Source organism: Bidens hawaiensis, unplaced genomic scaffold (assembly GCF_021521415.1).
Source record: "Bidens hawaiensis isolate Kalapana, Puna unplaced genomic scaffold, B.hawaiensis_p1.1 tig00011466_1, whole genome shotgun sequence".
NCBI classification, from domain to species: Eukaryota; Viridiplantae; Streptophyta; class Magnoliopsida; order Asterales; family Asteraceae; genus Bidens; species Bidens hawaiensis.
This window is the reverse complement of record NW_027491894.1, coordinates 236604-255598: the sequence shown is the minus strand read 5'-3', so window position 1 is coordinate 255598 and position 18995 is coordinate 236604. Positions and strand designations below refer to the sequence as shown.

Below are 18995 nucleotides of genomic sequence, written 5' to 3'. Positions count from 1 at the left end.
TTAGAATAGAATTAGTGGCCAACTCAATCGTTCACTTATTGCCGAACGAGTTTATGTGGCAAGCTCATTGATCCATATCAATGGACAATGATCATACATTAAACAAAATTCAGTGTCTATTTGCAAATTGCATCAGTGAATTCCCAATATAAAATAAGTTTCTTTCTAAACTTTTCTTTTCCATACATGTGACCGTATGTTCACAATACAAAAACAAACACATACAAACAAACAAACTTCATTTATGGTCTATATCCTAGTAAACCTCTTGGATATATAATCTGGTGGGTAATTAAAACAATAATATAAATTTAAATAGGTTATCCTTATTGTTAACATGTTTGAGTTCATTAAGATAAAGTAACTACACATGTAATATTCGTGTTACAAAATTTTAGTTGTGTCCGGATTAATGTTGTTATTTTGAACATATATATGTAATTCAACCCATTACCCATTAAGCTCTACATAATCAGTAACGAAGCTTGAATGAACACACATGCATTTACACTATTGGACGAAAACACTATACATAATATCATTAAGCTTTGTTCTTGATTCTAATTTAACTAGGGAAGTGAAAGGAAATGAACGAGTGGTCCTCGGTCACGTATAGCATTTAGAAAAAGTGTCTATAGTTGATCCGGATAGTGGTTTAACGTAGACAGCTGTTTTGGAAGCATTAGTTGAAACTGTTTAATAATAATAATAATACATAAAAAATAAAAAGAAAAGGGTCCAGCTGTTTCTTGGCATGCAAGACAGCATTTAGTTGGCACTCGTGGGAACATATGACCCGCACGTGGACGGATATGCATGTGATAGCTGCTCCTCATTTCATTTCTCGTCCCTCCAAACGCAATTCCTTTTCCACATATTTATTTATTTACTTTTTAGTTTGGTATATAAAAGTTCAAACTTCATTATATGTTTATTTACCTTTTATTATTTTTAGTTGTGTATACTAGAGTCCAAACTTCATATTTACAATGGGCTACTTTTCATCCTTTGACTAAAATTTGTTATTTTTCTTAATGTAACCTACAAGAGTTTTTCTTAATTTCAATACGAGTGTTATTTTCATTGTGATATGGTTGTAGAGAGCATACATTTAGAGGATGTTCGGGATTTCTTATTGTACCTTCTTATAACTTATTTAAAACATAAATTATAAGTTATAAATTTGTAATTTATATCTTATACACTCATGAAACCCTTAAGTTATTATAAGCTATAAATAACTAAAATAAGAAATCTCAAACACCCATGAGAGAGCATTTTGTTAAAGTGAGACTATATTTTACAAAGAACAAGTACTATAATTACAATAATAATATTGTGAATTTATAAATATAAATAGTAATACCAAAGTTTTAATTTCATCTCTCTCTCTCTGTCTATCCTCTCATTCAACCATCTCCTCCTCCTCCTCCTCCTCCTGTCCATATCCTCATCATATCTACAACAAAACTTCACAATCTATACACACACATGTATATATAAACATTCATCCGCTACAGTTTTCAATTTGATGCATGAACTGAACAGATCTCAATCCACACACTTTCACTTTCACTTTCACTTTCACTTAAATTCCTTCCATCTGGTATGCTTCAGCAGCTCAATTTGTTTCCATGAATTGATGCCCTAATTTTTTTAAGTTTTTATTTTTAGTCAAATATTCTTCATTTGACCAATTCATTGTTGACCTAGAAATTTGATTTGACTATTAGCTTGTTCTCTACTAATTGGATCCTTGTTCTCTTTTATTATTGACAATTGATCAATCTGAGGAGATTAAATATTTACGTATTTATAGGGCTTTTTATTTTCACATCAGAATTTGGATGTTGAGAGATGAGGCAGAGGGATGGTATCACAATTGATGAACATTTTAACATCCTGCTGGTTCCCGTCTTCGGACCGCTATGATATCGGTTCAGACGTCGGCAGGCAGGACGGTCTTTTATGGTATAAAGATTTGGGGAAACATATCCATGGTGACTTCTCAATGGCTGTGGTTCAAGCCAATATGTTGCTTGAGGATCAAAGCCAGATTGAGTCCGGCTCCCTGAGCTTACTCGATTCAGGACCACACGGGACGTTTGTTGGAGTTTATGACGGTCATGGTGGACCAGAAACGTCCCGTTACGTTAATGATCACCTGTTTCAGAATCTCAAAAGTCAGTAATCATTGTTTCAATTTCATAAGGTTTTGATAATAGTTTATAATGGTACTTATTTTTTTTAGTTTGAATCTCTAGGATTTGCTGCAGAACAAAAGTCAATGTCGATGGATGTGATCCGGAAAGCGTATCACGCGACAGAAGACGGGTTTTTATCGGTTGTCGCTAAGCATTGGGCGGTTAAACCGCAACTAGCTGCGGTTGGAACGTGTTGTCTGGTTAGTGTTATTTGTGACGGGACACTTTACATAGCCAATGCAGGTGATTCTCGAGCTGTTTTGGGAAGAACCGTGAAGGCAACTGGTGAAGTTATTGGTATTCAGTTATCAACCGAACATAATGCAAGCATCGAGTCGGTTAGACAAGAGCTTCATAGTTTGCATCCCGATGATCCACAAATTGTTGTATTGAAACATAACGTGTGGCGTGTAAAAGGGCTCATACAGGTATGGTTTGTGTGTGGGTTGTACTGTTGAAACTTGAAAGTGATAAGGTGATAATAATATTGTTATCTTAACTCATGTTGTTTGGAATTTTATTGTTGTTGTAGATATCAAGATCTATAGGTGATGTGTACTTAAAAAAGGCGGAATTCAATAGGGAACCATTGTATGCAAAGTTTCGTCTACGTGACCCGATTCGGAGGCCGATACTCAACTATGACCCATCCATATCTATGCACGAACTCCAACCGACCGATCAGTTTATTATACTCGCATCGGATGGTCTTTGGGAGCATCTTAGTAATCAAGAAGCCGTGGATATAGTGCAGAATCACCCGCGTAAAGTAAGTCTATTACAATGGTTCGTTTTAGGCTTCTGATATAGTGATGTAACAAGTGTGAGGTGATGTAGGGAATTGGTAGAAGGCTGGTGAGAACCGCGTTACAAGAGGCAGCGAAGAAGAGGGAGATGAGGTACGCGGATTTGAAGAAAATTGATAGGGGAGTAAGGCGTCATTTCCATGATGATATCACGGTTGCAGTTATATTTCTAGACTTGAATCTAGTTGGTTCGTGGAAAGGGCCTACTTTGTCTCTTAGAGGTGGTGGTATCCAGCTCTCGGGGAAAACTCTGGCGGCGGTGCCACCGTCAACCGCATAGGATCACGGTGGCACTGGTTACTCCATGTGGTTGGATGGAGTCCAGAGAAGGTTAAAAAGGTAATTTACCATCTCTAAGTTTAATTGCATCATGTATAGGGAAATCCTTTGTAGCTTATGTTGTGTAAATCTTGTAAAACTTGTTTTTAGATTTTTTTTGTTGTCTTGTTTTTTTAGATTCTTCACTTTGTGGGCCTGTTATTAAAAAAAATGAATAAAAAGTGTTCATAGGTTAACGCGACTCGATCTGTTTTGTTCTGGACGACACTCCTATGACATTTTTTAACGCAACCCATATGTATCACCGTCTATTGTAGTATTGTTTACCACCTCATCTCCTGTGCATGAACTAAAAACACAACTCCATCGGTTTTCTTGTACGGTTTATGTATAATCACGGGGATACTTAAAAGGGTCTTCAATACGAAGGCACATCTCTTTGTCAACATGAAAAACAATATTGCGTTGCGGCAGTTGGTGGTGGTCAACATGAAAAGCTATTGGCTGACCAGAGAGCTGCCTCTTAACTCTTGAGTCGTGGAGGACCGGGGAGCCTTTATCTGGGCCGTTTGACCATACACTGATACGTCATAGTGTCATACATCTTAGGCTTCAATAGGCCCATTTTGGCTTTTATCTCGGCTGTTCAACATTTCAAGCATTGATACACCTTAGGATCAATGGGCCAATGATAAGCATGATCGTTATTATTATTATTTTTTTATTTATTTATTTTTAGTTACTTAATATATGCTTTGGTTTGCCTTTTATATAATTTACTATAAAACGATTACAATAAAGTGGCAGGCAAACGAGCAACAAGCTGCGCCGCAACCCCCTTTTGAACAGCAAAGCCAATCCTGCTAAAAACGAAGCTTTGGGACCTAGAAGCTGAAGAGGTTCCGTGTACGACGCGCTGAACCCTACTCAAAAATTTCACAGCCTCTGGAGCCAGAAAACCAAATGTATCAAAGGCAAATGGTAGAAAGACATGTTGATTATCTAAACAAGCTTTCTCGTGTTTAACAACTTTGCCCGATTCAGCCTTCAACGCAGCCTGACCCACAACAAACCCACGGTCCCTGAGCCCAACAAGAGGAGACACTCCTGTAAGATCCACACAGGTGTGTTTCCCCCCTGCCCACCCGAACACAAGAATATCAGCTGGTCGTAAAGTAGACCTCCCTTCAATAGGATCCGTGAGAAAGTTAACAGGGGCCTCCTTTTTAGCAGAAATCCCTGATCGTTATTTATGTAAATTATTTGCATAACTAAGTCACATAACCGCTTAATTTTGACATAACATACATACAAAACATACATGTACCAATAATAAAACAAATGTTGAACGATTGACATGGTAAAATACACAACACATAATATCGTAGAACATATATAGTATCATACACCACGTATAGACATAAATACACAACACATAATATCGTAGAACATATATAGTATCATACAACACGTATAGACATAAATACAGGATGAATCACCTACTAAAAGGTAGGAGAATCTAAGCTCCTAAGACACAGCTAAGACACAAGAAACATCCACCAAAAATCCTTAACCTTAATCATACGTCTTCCTTCACAAACTCCTATCTTGAACCATATCCTTGGAGAGGTGCAACTTTAACAAATCATATGTTATTATGCCCATATTACATAGCAGTTTAATAGTCAAATGATCAAGGTTAAGGATATGATATAGTGTTCTTTCTACCTTTTCAGTTATTAAATGTTGGTAACAAATCGATGTCTGGTCGCTAAAGATATGCATATGAATAGTAGAAAGTGGATAAGCTTTTCATGAATGAAAACCTTACCTAATAGCTAGGAAACATAACATAACCTTATCATGTCTTGTACTCCATGCAATAAAAGTTATGCATCCCTAAAAAGGTGGAGGATGATGCCTATAAACGACCAAAAATCCACTAGCAATAACATTGTGTGCCTTGTTGGGCTACACTTGACAGAAAAACTCAAAATCCGGTTAATAGTGTTAGTCAAGTGGACTCGAATAACAAGAAATACAAACCATATGCAAAGTTTAAACCTTTAGATGAAAGTGACAGTTTTTGTCAAACCACATAGACGGAAATTGGTAATACTTTTGATAAATGACCTTATCGATATAGTTTCGGTTACATACATTTACACTACTGGAACTAACAGATGGATAATCGAACAATTTGAAACCAAACGAACTAAATGTATTTTTATAAAAGATGAGTATCATAAAGGGAGGGACCATGATTTTAATCAAGCACCAATATTCGGTTACAGAATCGTTTTATACTATTAACCAAACCAAGCCAAACCAAACAGATTGTTGTTTCTACATTTTCAATAACGAAACTCGATAAACATTATTCAAATTAATAGTACAAATTCTCAAACAGAGGCCGACCCACAAGGGATAGAATGTTATGTTTTATACAACTATAATCTGACTCTCAAAAGGTATCAAGATACATATACTGTATAACCTAACTACATACACTATCATATACAAATCAAAGTATATTGACATATAAAGAAACATACACGTGTCAAAATACGAAAAATGTCTCCTTTCCAGAATTTACAGAGAATAGAAGAATCTTTAGAGATCGCGCCTGCATAACGGACAAGATCCGTGCCTTATAAGCCACTTATCGATGCAGGGTAAGTGAAACATGTGATGACATTGTGGCAAACTTCTCACAGTTTCTCCAAGCTGAAAATCCTGAAAACAAAAACAAACAAATATTACCACTTTTATGATCATTTAACACAAAAATATTTTTCAAGAAAGTTATTCAAACACAAACACAATCGCTTAAAGAAGTTTTATTACCTGAAGGCACACAGAGCACGAAACCCGCTCACCCGAATCATCCAAAATATTGTCTTTGGAAACCGTGATTTGTGGTATCTTTTCAACAGAATATTCAGGTAAATCTTTAGACCCGCCGATGTCAAATATGTTATGAACCTCTTCAAAGCTCGTTTCGACCGCACCCATCTAAAGTAAACCCGTAAACATCAATAACAATAAATAAAAAATAACAACAAATTACACTAAAGAAAGATTTCAAACTTTACCTGGCTCTGTACTGCACTTAACATTGCGGGCCCCATCCGTTCGCGAACAAGTCTTCCACTTAACAGGCTTACAATAACATCAATCTGTTGGAAACACAAAGGGATATATTATTAGGGTGAGGATCAAATAAAAAGTCTATTTTGTTTAGGTAGCTTAAAAATGATTTTTTTAAATCCGTAACCGGCTCGTATTATTATTCTTTAAATTTTGTGAATTGGAAAATAAAAGTGCTCACCAAGTACAGAAGACATCTTATCCCGGATTCATCAGATTGCCATAAAAGAAGAGAAGATTCGAAAACTTCGATTGAAAAAACAGCACCAGAAATGGCACCAACCGCAGCACCCCTAACGAAGCCGCTTTCAGTTTCTTGACCGATCAAAGCACCAGTCAATGCTCCTAATAAAGTGCCCACTGCAAATTCAGACAGACCAACGATTAGAATTGTTCAAAACGTTTAAGTTAAGGTGCCCGCGCAATAAGGCATTTTTCAGCTGGATAAAATAAACGAGCAGAACCCGTTCCAGCTCGTTTAAGTTCAAGCCCGAGCTCACGCCGGCTCGGCTTGTGAACAGCCCTAAAATATATGTTAAAAAGTTGTAATTTGAATGGTTTTACAGAAAGCCCCAAATTTGAACCCTAATTTGATAACAAGAGCCATGAAATAGGAAACAAACAGAAAAAGCCAATTGAATTACATTACATGAATATTCAGCAGCACAATAAACGAAGGAAAAGAAAACGGTATTACCTAAGGCGAAGAAGAAGGTGAAAATTGCAGAGAGAAGGTTTCCAAGGATTGCGGAAAGAGCATAGCTGAAGAAATCTTTGACTTTTGTAATCAAATTCACAAACGAAAAGGATGAGGAAACTTGGTAAAAATCCATTCTTGAATCGCTTTGTAATCTTGATTGTATTATTAATATGTGTGATGGGTTGAATAAAGATTGATTGATGATTGTGTATGTATGTATGTATGTATAGAGGGTTTGAAGGAAGGATCACGGGTTTAGTGACGTTTGGTTTGGTTTGGTTTGGTTGTATTGTTTAATGCTTAAGCAAAAAATGAAATGAAATGAAATTGTGTGGGAATCATACTGTATTTATAACTTCCTTCCTTCATATCTTCTTGTGGATGATTGGATCCCATATATATCAGACCTTTTTTCTTTTTTATCTTTTCCTTGTATTTTGAAGTTTTGTATAATAATAATATAAATAAAGGTGAAATTTTATTGTCCCATCTTCAACGGGTCGTTTATGAGTGGAGAGGAGCCGTTAGTTGCATAGGCTAGAGGATAAAGTCTATAGGTGGAGCCCTTGTGTTATGGTTGGGGGGGGGGGGGGGTTTCGGGCATTGTGTGAGTGCGTGTGTGAGAGACCGAGAGAGAGAGGGGATTCCAGACAATTTGCGGTTGTGTTTTAGTTCCCTTACGTGTTGGATATGATCTTAAAAAAGTTATGAAGTATTTGAGACCATTCACAACAATTCAATGGTCAATATTAAATATTAAGCTTGCTTAAAATAATATCAGATTAAAATGAGTTGTTTTAGAGAAAAAGTATATGTCACACTCCAATCCAACACCAACCTCACGACACCCTCACGCCACGAACCCCCACCCCTAGTTATTGAACATGTTGCTTTCTACACTATGTGGCGGTAGTGGAGACGGAGACGGAGGTTACAACGACATATATGTCGTTGTAACCTCCGTCTCCGTTCACCACCAACTGACACCTCTATATTGATAGTGTCGGTTGGTGGTGAAGGTAATAGTCTTGGGCGTGTCAGTGGTATCAAAGACGATAGTCTGGGACATCAGCAGTGATCTGTTGTGGTGGCGACGACAATTTGAAGACTAGTTGTTGAAGATAAGCAATGATCACGAATGATGCTAACCTATATGGGCTTTTTTTTAAATTAAGTGTCTTATAACATCTATCTATTTTGACATGTTTAGTGTTGACTAATTTGAGTTGATCTGGTTTGATTTGTTGGCTGATTTAAGATAACCTAGTTTGACATATTAAAATAATTTAACACGACTCAAATGAATCCACGTATAGTTTAGTTTTGCCCAAATTAGCTCATTCCTTGAAGAATGAATCATAGTTGCAACATATAGTCAAGTTTTATGTAATACATAGTTAAATGGGAAAGAAAGAACCTTTAGTGTGTATTACATTTGAATGTAGTCATATAATTTTCAAAACTAAAACAACCTCAATGTATTTTGTTAATTTTTAATAATTTATACCTTAATGTTAAGAATTTTATTTTTTTTAACTTTTAATATATTCTTGAAGAGGTAGGTCCCAGCAAAGCCCAGTTGGACCCGCAAGACTCACCTTAAACAGGGACGTCTGCGCAGAGACCAACTGGATCCGCAGGACCAACCATGCTCAGAGACATGACGTCCTTACGCGCAGTACGCAAGCTGTTCCCGCAGGAAATGCCTCCCATGGTGAAGGACTCCGCCTGTTCCCGCAGCCTCAGATACAAGCCATGAGGGAAGGCCACCCGCGCAGCATGGCTACACGCACAAGGTACTTAGCTCTCGATCATTCAGTGTCACCTGAAGGAATGAGCAAAGCCGGGAGCAATCCCGCACAGAGGCGGGAGGGGGAATACTCCCGCCCAAATAAGCCAGTCCGTATACTGAAGGATCTTTTACTGTACCTGACGAGGTATGGGCGAAAGATCTGATCAGAGATACGACAGCTCACTGATACAGTATGGCGAGCAGCATGCTCCCGTACTGTATCACTATTAGCCGCTGCCTACTCACCAACTACTGTCATACCACGTGCGTAGCCGGCAGTTGGTAGAAAGGGAATAGTGTGCAGCAGGCCTGGTCACTATCAGCCACTGCCTACCCACCAACTACCAGCAGGGCACGTGCGTAGGCTACTGTTGATGAACAGGAACACTGTTGCAGCCGGCCATACCTCCTTGGAAACCTACCTTCGGCTATAAATACCACAAATGGTATGACCATCTCATCTCATCTTGTATCATCATATTATACCTGATATCTGCTCTAGCAATCTCTTAATATACGTCTATATTTAAAGAGCAATCTAGTCTGATTCTCACGCCGGAGGGTGGTCACAAGGAGGAACCCCCCCCTTCTCAGTGACGAGCTCACGGTGTCTGTTTTGCAGGTTATCAGAAGAACCATCTTCCAAGGGTCAAACCCCTCGTGGGAAACATCTCTCCAACCCCCAGGTTACCAGTAATCTGTCCGGGGTCCGGTTAGTGTTTCTTCATTGGCGCCATCCGTGCATAAAGCTAGAACTTTATCTCTCCAGTTTTTTCAAACTTTCTACAAAAGATGGTTAGAGAAATTCCGGTAATCACAACCCCAGTTACTGGGGTGAATACCGGTAACACAGTTTTTACAAACACTACCCCGGTTACCCAAGCCGGGGCAAGTGAAGTAAATTTTACAAACACTACCCCAGTTACTCAAGCTGGGGCAAGTGCAGTAAATGATCGCCTACTGGGATCCACTGATACCCAGCTTGAGAAACGAAGACTCCCCCGCCAAACTCTCGATGAAGTTAAGGCATGGGCGGAGGCACGACAAAAAGAATTCCAGGCTGAGTTGGACGAACGCTTGCGTTCCGTACAACAGGCCGACGAACTCGAATACTGGGAGGATGACTCGGAGGAATCCGACTCCGACGCGAACCCTCGCCATAAGGCAAAAGGGAAGTGTAAGGAAATGGAATCCCAACCGAAAAGGCATTTTGGACAAGCCTTCAAACCAAAAAGCACAGGTGGAAGTCCACGAGACTTCTCCAAAACGTTCAGACCAAACGTAGCAAATGCGGGAACGTCCAAATTTGCACGGGACATTGCGGAAGCAATTGCTCCAAGGAGTGCCAAACAGATGCCTAACATAGGCACGTATGACGGTATATCTGATCCAGACGATCATTTGAACAGGTTCATAGCGGGGGCAACCGTCAGCAATTGGACGGAACCCACGTGGTGCTACATGTTCCAAATGACGCTTGTTGGGGCTGCTAGAGCTTGGTTTGATCGTCTACCGGTCAACCACATCTACGACTGGGCAGACTTCCAGCAGAAGTTTAGCCAACACTTCAGCCAGCAACGGAAGTATACCGAGGAGCAATGGACAATCCTCAAATGCATACGAGAAGAAGATGAATCTCTGCCAAACTTCATCACTCGCTTCAACTCAAAGAAGCTAAGTTTGGGCAATATCAGCGAAGATCTTGTTCGCGCTGCCTTCATCCAAGGCGCGCACGACTCAGAGCTCATCCGCACCCTAACAGGTAAAGATGGCATGCCATCCACATGGGATGCCATCATGACAGCAGCAAAACGCTATGCAGAAACGGAGAAGCAACTGGGTAGAGATCTCCCACAGAGCACAAACCTCTACACTCAAAAGACGAGAGAAGACAACGTCCTCTCCGCCCGACTAAATAAAAAACGGAAGCAAGGCATTTGGCAGTCAAGGGTAAACTTTGACACCTCATCCGGCTTGCAACATCGATTGGGCGGAAGGGATAATGCACAGCCGCACCGGAACTCCAGATGGACGCCACTCAGCAAAAGCGTCACTGAGATATTTGCCACTGAACAGCTCCCGTGGCCAAAGCCTCCAATAATCCGACATCGTCACGATGCTGATCGGAGCAAATACTGTGACTTTCACAAGACTAAAGGCCACAACACTGAAGAATGCACAGACGTGAAAGACATGGTCGAAGCATTTGTCAGAGATGGGACGCTCGCGCACCTCGTGGCGCAATAAATGCTGAGCAGGCAGGTGCGTGTAGAACCCCAGCTGGGGAAAACGAATCAATTCCAGCTTCAATATCGAGACTACATGCTGCGTAAAGAACGAGATCCCGAACCAGGTGCGTATCGGCTCGATGGCACTCCCATCCCAACATGGAAGGGAGCTCATTTACACAGTTTGCATGTAAATCAATTCCAATTTGTAAAGAAAAGGCCAAGAGCCACTTCTAATGGAAATGATTCTCTTTAAGAACATCGAAGCTGATGATTTTACATTTATACTTTTCTGAACACTAATATGCCGGTTTTCACCGCATAATTACGTGAAGTCATTGCATGGGAAGGCGGTCCTACCCGCACGAACCCAATAACGTGACAAACCTTCACGCAGGTCAGTTTGGGAAAAAATTCAGCACCCAAAAATGAAAGTGCCGGTCTATCCGCATGAATCATTAAAGGAAACTGAATAATAACCTAACCGCGCGTCGAACGGTTAAACTATGCAACACTGGTAACGGCGTTCACATTACGTGAAGTCGTTGCGTGGGAAGGCGGTCCTACCCGCACGAACCCAATAACTTGACAAACCTTCACGCAGGTCAGTTGAAGGGGAAGAGTACAATTATCCCATTAAATGAAAGTGCCGGTCTATCCGCATGAATCATTAAAGGAAACTGAATACTAACCTATTGACAACCGCGCGTCGAACGGTTCAAAACAAAATTCTCAAAAGGATGAGGAAAACCTACACGCAGGTCAGATAAGGGTAAAGTTTTGCCATCCTACTAAGTGCAAGTGACGGTTCTACCCGCACAATCACGAAAGAGGAAGCAAAACCTCACACCTATTATCAACCACGTTCAAAGGTTAACTTATCCTCAAAGGATGAGGAAAACCTACACGCAGGTCAGATAAGGGTAAAGTTTTGCCATCCTACTAAGTGCAAGTGACGGTTCTACCCGCACAATCACGAAAGAGGAAGCAAAACCTCACACCTATTATCAACCACGTTCAAAGGTTAACTTATCCTCAAAGGATGAGGAAAACCTACACGCAGGTCAGATAAGGGTAAAGTTTTGCCATCCTACTAAGTGCAAGTGACGGTTCTACCCGCACAATCACGAAAGAGGAAGCAAAACTTCACACCTATTATCAACCACGTTCAAAGGTTAACTTATCCTCAAAGGATGAGGAAAACCTACACGCAGGTCAGATAAGGGTAAAGTTTTGCCATCCTACTAAGTGCAAGTGACGGTTCTACCCGCACAATCACGAAAGAGGAAGCAAAACTTCACACCTATTATCAACCACGTTCAAAGGTTAACTTATCCTCAAAGGATGAGGAAAACCTACACGCAGGTCAGATAAGGGTAAAGTTTTGCCATCCTACTAAGTGCAAGTGACGGTTCTACCCGCACAATCACGAAAGAGGAAGCAAAACTTCACACCTATTATCAACCACGTTCAAAGGTTAACTTATCCTCAAAAGGTGAAGAAAACCTACACGCAGGTCAGATATAGGTTTAAAGTTAAAGCCATCCTACTAAGTGCAAGTGACGGTTCTACCCGCACAATCACGAAAGAGGAAGCGAAAACTTTAGTCCATTATCAACCACGTTCAAAGGTTTAACTTAATGCCTTAGAAATTTCGAAAAGGAAAACCTACACGCAGGTCAGATGAAGGTTAAAGTTTAGCCATCCTACCAAGTGCAAGTGACGGTTCTACCCGCACAATCACGAAGGAGGAAGCGAAACTTTAACCCATCATCAACCACGTTCAAAGGTTCTTATTCTAAACACTTTGGAAAATTGCTAATTTAAACTAAGTATGCAAGTCATAAGTTTATAAAGCAAGGAACCCAAAGAAGGAAATAACAATCTTATACGCAAAAAGATTAATATTTCAAGAATATATTACAAGAATGGCCGGGTAACTACCCGCCTAAAAGAATAAAACTGTACAAGTCTATCTTAGCAATGGGAAGGGATCTTCAGGATCAGGCTTCAGGGCCGCTTCCACTTGGACCCGCTCCGTCAGAACGGGGTGGTTCGAGGAACGCTTTGAGGACAGCTAACCCATCATCAGCAGCAGCTACTTCGTCCACCTTCTCCACTACTGGATGCGGGAAGGCGGCGTATTGGCTCAATGCTTGGTCATAAATGGCTTCGGTATCCACATCGAACAAAGGGAAGTTGGAAGGCGGGACGCCTTTCTCAACAAACCCTAGACCAAGCATGAAGCCGGCCTTTTCCCCATCCTCATGAGAAGCGTTGAGGGCTGCGGTCATAGCATCATCGTAAGTGGTCTCTGAAAAGACCCGACGCACAACCTACAAAGAAAACACAAGTATTAGAACCTTTTCTTACAAAAGGAAAGCGTGAAGATAAAACTAAACATACCTGAGGCAACGCTTCTCGAAGAAGCCATTGGAGGGCAGCTTGAGCTTCATTATGGGCGCGTTCGGCTTCGCTCTTGGTAAGGTTGGCAAGTAAAACTTCCTTTGCGGCAGCCTCTTCGACGCCCTTAAGCTTCCGCTCGGTGTGGTCAAGCACCCCCCTCTGGTCCAGGATTTCCTGGAGTTTCTTGGCATCTTCCATTGCCAAGGCATCATGAGCGCGTTGGAGAGCCTCTAATTTGGCCTTGAGCTCCTCATTCTCCACACGCAAAGGCTCAGCAACGGCTTCAGCCTTGGCAGCCCTCTCGGTTGCGTTTCGCGCAGTCTCCCTGGCCAGCCGAAGCTGTTCATTCACAGCTTGGGCAGCCTTGGAGCGGGCCTCGAGTCGCGCCTGAACGTCAACCTCGAGGGCTTTGAAGGCCTTCTCCTTGTCGGCGGCAGCTGCCGCCAGCTGTTGGTTCTCCTCCCGAAGAGCACGCGCCTCAGATATGTCCTTGGCGCGAGCTGCTTTCAACTTGTCGTTTTCACGACAAAGCAGCTCGACGCGCGGCTGCATCCGGGCTTGGAGAACCCGAAGCTCATTGGTTAGCCTACCCTCCTGGTAGCTAGCCATGGCTTCCCCCAACGCACCATGAGGAGCAGCGTGGCGAGCCCAGTCCACGCACTCCACAGGGGTACGAAGGGTTGTTCCTCGGCGTATGTTCCATCGTGGAACATACACTTCATTGGAATCCGACACTGCAAAAGAAACAAAGGCAGTAAGGAAAAGATGATAAAAAACATAAGGGAAAAAGAACCCTACGCACCTGTAGGGTCAGTGACAGGCCGATAGCCGCCAAACCCATCACCTGAACCTAAAGGAAATCCATCCAACAGGTCAGGCAGACGGGAAGGGGGCAAAGATCGGCGGGAAGCCCTGCGCGTACCTGATGGTCCGGCCATCGGTGCCGGTTGCGCGGGCATGGTGGCAGCCGCCGTGGTCGCCCTTGTGGTCGCCGCCGCGGTCGCCGCCTCAGCAGCAGCAGTAACCGCCGGCTCCGTGAAGGATGCTGTAAAAATCGCACTCACGGCCGGCGGTGACGTCATCTTAGCTGGAACAGTCTGCTCAGAGGGAGCAACTGAACCAGCGGAAGCAGGCGCGGTCACCTGGGTCGACGCCTCAGGTAGGCTGACCAAGCCTACCGTCATTGGCGGAAGGGTACTCCCCTGCGTTTCACCCCGGAATGCGTCAACATCCACGCCTGCACAAAGAAAGTGTTAGATAAATTCATGAAGTAATAAATCTACAGACAAACTATGATTGTACTTACGGGTTTTCTTGACCCTGAACGTACGGACGGGCGGGGAGGAACCCGATGGAGCCGGCCTCTTGGTACCGGTCACCGTCGTCTTCGTTGGTTCTCCGGAGGTAACGGTCATAGCCTCCGGAGCAGTGGTCTTCTCACCACCGGGCTTCCCCGCCACCTCTTCACTATCTGACTCCGAGTCAGATAGAACCACTGGATCAGCTGTAGAGGCCTTCTCCTTCCCCTTCACGCCGGCAGCAGCCTTCTTCTTCCGCACAAGGGGAGGACCATCTGCGGATTCCTCAGAAGAAGACAGGATGTAAGGATTTCCAACAGCAGGTACAGCATTGAGGGGTTCAGGATAGAATATCTCCTTACCTGGCCGCCGGTGGCTCAGGATCTCTTGGCCCGGCGGATAGACCTCCACAAACCTATCCGCCGTTTGCTCCAGGATGGGCAACTCATTGTCGTCCAGAGCACGAGTGCCCACCCGCACGGGACTGTCAGCTTCCCGCGGGAACAGGAGCGACTCCAAATTATTCCCCTCTGAAAGAAAAAGAAACAGTTAGAAAATAAACTAATATCAGCAAGAAAGACAAGACATACCATAAGGAATAGAGTTCAAACCGTATTCGAGAAGGATAGGGAACCGAGACGCCTCCTTCCACACCCGGCTCATCCCCAGCAGCACCATCCCGGACTCCGCAAACCGGTAAACCGGAGATTGGACCCGGGATATCTTCGCGAACCATTCCGCCTCCTGGTAGCTGGAAGCGTGAAGGCTCGGAAGCGCTTGACCCTTCTTGAACTTCATAGCAATGGGGATGGCGCGGGCAGAGATGTAGAAGAACTCCCGCTTCCACGATCGGAGACTGCGCTCGGTCACGCAGATCTTCAAACCCTTAATACGGGTTGTCAGGGTGTACCACCCCTGGACGCACCTCCAAGTATAGAAGGTCATCAGGCGGTCCACGTAGGGCTCAATACCCAGAATCCGGCACACCCACTCGAAGTGCCGGACCTTGGCAATCGCCATCGGATGCACCTCGGTCAGGTGCACCCCATGCCTCTCCAGGACACGGTACACAAACTTTGTCAATGGGAACCTAAGGTTCCCATAAACAAAGAATGCAGCATATACCCCGATGTTGCCACTGGGGGCATCGTACACAGTCTGGTGGGATTCAGGAAACTCAGGCTCGAGAGACTCGAGCATGAACTTCCTGACGATGTACTGGTACTGATCGACAGGTAGAGCACACTGGCACTCGCCAGCAGTACTCCTATCGTCGGCTACAGCTTCAGCATCATGGGAAGACATCTTGAAGAAGAAAACGATTTCGAGAGAATGCTCGATTGAATAAAAGAGTATTCGCCGGAAATCGCCTTAAAGATGAAGAGAAGAGTGAAAAGTATGGATTACAAATAACCCTCTCCCCCTTTATATAGTAATCGCAATTAATGCGGTGAATTTAATGCGGAGGAGAGAGAAATCGAAGGTGCAATGAAACTATGACACGTGGCAAAAAGCAAGCTGGCAACAGCTGTTGAAAGGACGTGTGCCAGTAATTTCGCGGCCACGCGCCCGAAAAATCGTGCCCACGCGCCAGAAAAAGCGACTGGAATGACCATGTTCTGTCACGTCACCATAACTTCCTGCACGTCCTGACACAGTCAGAAGAAACCGTCGCACGACATTTCAGAGGTTTGGACTGTTCTTATCTTTTCACCAACTCTTCGAATTTCAAAATTCAAAATTCGAAAATATTAAAAAATAAGCGGGAAAATACCCCTTACCCCTTGGCAAACAAGTAACCGTAAGACGGATGCGGGTACAGTGTAAAGGCAAAACCCTTCACATACCTAGCACCCGCAGGGAATTGAAGCCAAGAAAACCTTGGCAAACAAGTAACCGTAAGACGGATGCGGGTACAGTGTAAAGGCAAAACCCTTCACATACCTAGCACCCGCAGGGAATTGAAGCCAAGTATTCCTCGGCAACCAAGTAACTATAAGACGGGTGCGGGTACAGTGTAAAGGCAAAACCCTTCACATACCTAGCACCCGCAGGGAATTGACGCCAGGAATACCTTGGAAGTAAAGTAACCGTAAGACGAGCGCAGGTACAGTGTTAAGGCAAAACCCTTCACATACCTAGCGCTCCGCTGGGAATTGAAACCAAGAAGGATCTTCTGGGCAATGCTTGCGGAAACGGAAATAACATCCCCGCATAGCGGGAACGTCGAGAACTACGTTGTTGGAAGTTCCAGGGTGGAATTGATGGTTTTAACATAATTGATCACTATGTTCAAAACTACCAAAACCTCATGGAAAGACCACACAAGTGGGACTCAACGCTCCTGACATGCGAGGAGGTTACAGACCTACCCGCATCATACCCAAAGACCAAGCAGGAAACTCGGGCATTTCTGCAAGTGACAAGGACTTCCGCGGGAGGAATCCCTATGGAAAACCTTAAAAAACCCCTTTCAAAACCCTTTGCCTAAGTCCAAAAGTTCACCTCACTTTATTAAACACGCATGAGAAGAACATTGGACTGGGGGGACTTGAAGAGGTAGGTCCCAGCAAAGCCCAGTTGGACCCGCAAGACTCACCTTAAACAGGGACGTCTGCGCAGAGACCAACTGGATCCGCAGGACCAACCATGCTCAGAGACGTGACGTCCTTACGCGCAGTACGCAAGCTGTTCCCGCAGGAAATGCCTCCCATGGTGAAGGACTCCGCCTGTTCCCGCAGCCTCGGATACAAGCCATGAGGGAAGGCCACCCGCGCAGCATGGCTACACGCACAAGGTACTTAGCTCTCGATCATTCAGTGTCACCTGAAGGAATGAGCAAAGCCGGGAGCAATCCCGCACAGAGGCGGGAGGGGGAATACTCCCGCCCAAATAAGCCAGTCCGTATACTGAAGGATCTTTTACTGTACCTGACGAGGTATGGGCGAAAGATCTGATCAGAGATACGACAGCTCACTGATACAGTATGGCGAGCAGCATGCTCCCGTACTGTATCACTATTAGCCGCTGCCTACTCACCAACTACTGTCATACCACGTGCGTAGCCGGCAGTTGGTAGAAAGGGAATAGTGTGCAGCAGGCCTGGTCACTATCAGCCACTGCCTACCCACCAACTACCAGCAGGGCACGTGCGTAGGCTACTGTTGATGAACAGGAACACTGTTGCAGCCGGCCATACCTCCTTGGAAACCTACCTTCGGCTATAAATACCACAAATGGTATGACCATCTCATCTCATCTTGTATCATCATATTATACCTGATATCTGCTCTAGCAATCTCTTAATATACGTCTATATTTAAAGAGCAATCTAGTCTGATTCTCACGCCGGAGGGTGGTCACAAGGAGGAACCCCCCCTTCTCAGTGACGAGCTCACGGTGTCTGTTTTGCAGGTTATCAGAAGAACCATCTTCCAAGGGTCAAACCCCTCGTGGGAAACATCTCTCCAACCCCCAGGTTACCAGTAATCTGTCCGGGGTCCGGTTAGTGTTTCTTCAATTCTAAAAATTCGGTGTACAATTGCATTAAAAAATGTTGATGAACTTTTGATTACACCAACAAGTCTAACGTTACAACACTACGTTCAAGACTTCAAGTTGTTTAATTTGAGAGAAACATTTACCATCTTTGTCTCATCAAAATTTGTCTCATCGTGAAATACAAATATGACCAATGACATGCAATGTAATACAATTGATTCAAAGGTAAAAAAAATGGAGTGTGCTTATTTGTATATCGCTTCCAAAGTTGCTTTATGAAAGCATATATATATTCTTTTTCTATAACTGGTTTTAGTGTTTTACCAAAGTAATGAAATTGTTTTGTTTATCTGTTTGATTTCCCAAATAGATGTGGTGATGTTTAAAGTTGTATCATATGCCAAGTGAATTTGTTTCGGGAATATTTTTATTTAGATTCTGAAGAAACACTAAGTGACCCCGGGCAGATTACGGATAATCTGGGGGCTAAGTAATGTTTCCCACGAGGCAGAGATGGTTATTCTGATGACCTGCAAAACAGACACCGTGAGCTCGTCACTGAGAATGGGGGGTTCCTCCTTGTGACCACCCTCCGGCGTGAGAATCAGACTAGATTGCTCTGAATATAAGC

At 43.3% G+C, this 18995-nt stretch overlaps 2 protein-coding genes across 2 annotated transcripts; one reads left to right on the top strand and one right to left on the bottom strand.

The window, feature by feature from the left end:
* The first annotated feature begins 1689 nt into the window (after nucleotides 1-1689).
* LOC143538046 (putative protein phosphatase 2C 46) lies at nucleotides 1690-3463 on the top strand. Its single transcript, XM_077031685.1, has 4 exons — nucleotides 1690-2183; nucleotides 2265-2632; nucleotides 2737-2973; nucleotides 3042-3463. The coding sequence occupies exons 1-4, from the start codon at nucleotides 1871-1873 to the stop codon at nucleotides 3288-3290; spliced, it is 1167 nt and encodes a 388-aa protein (XP_076887800.1). The 5' UTR covers nucleotides 1690-1870; the 3' UTR covers nucleotides 3291-3463.
* Nucleotides 3464-5488: 2025 nt separating this feature from the next.
* Nucleotides 5489-7309, bottom strand: LOC143538017 (NEP1-interacting protein 1-like). Its single transcript, XM_077031657.1, has 5 exons — nucleotides 7137-7309; nucleotides 6621-6799; nucleotides 6385-6468; nucleotides 6137-6304; nucleotides 5489-6025 (listed from the first exon to the last, which is right to left on the bottom strand). The coding sequence occupies exons 1-5, from the start codon at nucleotides 7270-7272 to the stop codon at nucleotides 5903-5905; spliced, it is 690 nt and encodes a 229-aa protein (XP_076887772.1). The 5' UTR covers nucleotides 7273-7309; the 3' UTR covers nucleotides 5489-5902.
* Nucleotides 7310-18995: the final 11686 nt, after the last annotated feature.

Bases quoted from the DNA above. Each gene is read 5' to 3' on its own strand.
- LOC143538017 (XM_077031657.1), bottom strand. From the start codon at position 7,272: ATGGATTTTTACCAAGTTTCCTCATCCTTTTCGTTTGTGAATTTGATT. The intron at 6,305-6,384 runs GTAAAGTTTGAA...GGTTTACTTTAG, and splicing joins TAAGTGCAGTACAGAGCCAG to ATGGGTGCGGTCGAAACGAG. The intron at 6,026-6,136 runs GTAATAAAACTT...TTTTGTTTTCAG, and splicing joins CGTGCTCTGTGTGCCTTCAG to GATTTTCAGCTTGGAGAAAC.
- LOC143538046 (XM_077031685.1), top strand. From the start codon at position 1,871: ATGGTATCACAATTGATGAACATTTTAACATCCTGCTGGTTCCCGTCT. The intron at 2,184-2,264 runs GTCAGTAATCAT...TTGAATCTCTAG, and splicing joins CCTGTTTCAGAATCTCAAAA to GATTTGCTGCAGAACAAAAG. The intron at 2,974-3,041 runs GTAAGTCTATTA...GAGGTGATGTAG, and splicing joins TGCAGAATCACCCGCGTAAA to GGAATTGGTAGAAGGCTGGT.